The sequence below is a fragment of the Trachymyrmex septentrionalis genome, unplaced genomic scaffold, assembly GCF_001594115.1.
Source record: "Trachymyrmex septentrionalis isolate Tsep2-gDNA-1 unplaced genomic scaffold, Tsep1.0 scaffold60, whole genome shotgun sequence".
In the NCBI taxonomy this organism is placed as follows: domain Eukaryota; kingdom Metazoa; phylum Arthropoda; class Insecta; order Hymenoptera; family Formicidae; genus Trachymyrmex; species Trachymyrmex septentrionalis.
In genome coordinates this window covers 5,791,396-5,793,976 of record NW_017305779.1, presented here as the reverse complement: position 1 = coordinate 5,793,976, position 2,581 = coordinate 5,791,396, and the positions used below count along the sequence as shown (strand labels likewise).

The 2,581-nt window shown below is 26.0% G+C and overlaps 1 protein-coding gene across 1 annotated transcript in view; it reads left to right on the top strand.

Annotated features, from left to right (window-relative positions):
* LOC108752450 (S-phase kinase-associated protein 1) overlaps nt 1-749 on the top strand; it is a 2,297-nt gene extending 1,548 nt beyond the window's left edge. Inside the window, exon 3 of the mRNA XM_018493272.1 lies at nt 120-749. Within this exon, the coding sequence (XP_018348774.1) occupies nt 120-329 (210 nt within the window). The 3' untranslated portion in view covers nt 330-749. The remainder of the gene's footprint in view (nt 1-119) is intronic.
* The last annotated feature ends 1,832 nt before the right edge of the window (nt 750-2,581 follow it).

Sequence of the window (2,581 nt, the reverse complement as noted above, 5' to 3'; positions counted from 1 at the left end):
TGTGTTAATATATGTTAATATATAAATACTTAACGAACATTTATGTCATAATGAATAATAATGAAGGTTGTTGAAAGTATTAGATTTTTTAAAACTTTTAATTTGTGTTTGTTGCTTAGGTGGATCAAGGAACTCTCTTTGAATTGATTTTGGCAGCTAATTATCTTGATATAAAAGGTCTTTTGGATGTTACATGCAAAACTGTTGCCAATATGATCAAAGGCAAGACACCAGAAGAAATACGCAAAACATTCAATATCAAGAATGATTTTACAGCTTCTGAAGAAGAGCAAGTGCGTAAGGAGAATGAATGGTGCGAGGAAAAATAAATAGAATTGCGATTTTTTACAGTCGCTGATAATTTTTGAATGTTAAATAATTCATTGCGTTACTAGATGTCGGACTTAATCGGAGCTCCATTACTTTAAGAAATTTTTGTGTGAAATTTTTTTTGAAAACGGATAAAATCCTAATTAATTATAGTCAAAATCACTGTATGAACGTATATCACGTAGGTCCATTGTTATTTATTTCAATTAAATAAAGATAGAATAATTGTGAATTACTTTATGGAATATACTTACACATATTTCACTCTTAAAATTTAATAGAATTCTTGGACATTACCGATAATGTCCAAGGACAACATTTGAATCTCTGTGAAAGCTTCTAGCATACGACTTTAGACAACGCTGATGATTTTATATAGTGTAATATTATAAATTTATATTTTAGAACATATTATATACACGTGTGTTTAACGATATTAAAAATAAACTTAAAAGTAATTATTTATACTTTTAATTATTTACTTTCTATTGCATCTTTGAAATCCTTAAAAAACTAACTAAATTTTAAATATAAATATAAAAATCTTGCCAATATTAAATTTTGCAAATCGATTCTTGTAATTTTCGCATTTATATGTAACTTGTAAAATTACAAGTTGAGAACCCATGATTTCTAATGTCAAAATATAATCTGCAATGGGCTCAATTTAAACAAATGTTTAGTCTTATTCGTGTTATTAAAAAAAACTTTATCAATTGTTAGAGGAATACATTTTTGAAATGTAATGCTAATGGGTACGTTAAATCTGTACTATGAGTCAATAAATAAATTAGTATATTAATATCAGCAACTATATACGTAATAATTATATAGATTTGTATTTGTAATATAAATCAACATTTATTTCTAAATGTATAGAAGTACAGTATTTAAACAATGTATTCATTAAGTTATTCACGTTTTTTTAGTTAATTGTAACGATTATTGTTAATTTGTTAAAGATTAAACACAAAATGATAGAAGCAGTCCCAAACTTTACACAATAAATGCAATTGACTTTATCTTGATAAACCAGCTACAGAATATCATGATTTGGAAAATGTTAAAATTATAAGTTACAGAAAACTAAAAGCAGCAAAGGAAATAGTTTCTAATAATTTCAAATATATATGTTCCGAATTTATTGGTATTGACTATTGATATTTTGGAGTACTATGAGTGTGCTTTCTATAACGCTTGGGTAAAGTATGATTCTAATCAGATATATTTAATTGGATAATTTATTGTTCTGGGTGTTTGTTGAATGGTGAATTTATATTTTGATAGAATATAGATCTATCCTTTCTTAGAATTTTTCATATATATAAATTATAAAATACTCCAAGATTTTTATAAGATATCTCATTCTATTATATTTGAAAAAATATCTTAACTTTTCAGATTTTATAAGTTTTTAGCATAAATTATAGGATAAGAAATCTTATAGAAATCTTAGAATATTTCAGAATTCATATATGAAGAATTATAAAAAAGATATAGACTTTCTCAGTATTTCTGAAAAATGTTTCTATTTGTGTAAAGAATTTAAGAAATTTTCTAAAAAAATTATAAAATTATTCAGAATTTCTGAAAAATTCTGAAAAATTACATGAAAAATTCCGAGAAAAATTTTAAGAGTATGTAAATGTAAATTATACATAATTATATATACATATCTTTATTATGCGCAATTTGTAACTGTAGCACGTACTATAAAGCAATTTTATTTATCGACAACGTTGAAAAATTGCTTTTTCTTTATGTATGTATGTATTAAGTTTATTTCTGGAACAATTATACATAGTTGCTTATTTTATTATAACGTCGCAAATAAACTAAAAAAAGACATTTTTACTTTCATGTGTTAAATTGAGTACGGCAACAGAACTCTCGCCGCTACGATCTGTATTTGAAAATTCTTAAGGTAAGTACATATATATTATTAGCATTGTTCGTTTTGCCTCTCAGGAGCTGCTCGCTCCGAATAAACCCAGCGTACTTAAAATATAAGATTCACACTACGTACGACATCCATCATACAACATCTGACATTCATTGTTACGATGAATGTCGGACATAGTGAGAATCCTACATTTCATTAGATGTAAAATAAGAATAGAAAGACTGAAAAGCGCAGAAAGCGTCGAAATCAATCGCAGCTTTCATCTTTCTTCTACGTTTCCAGGTTTTCGCTTTAGATCCGGTAGCCTATCATCAATAACTATCTCTTTATATTTTTTGTTATATCTCG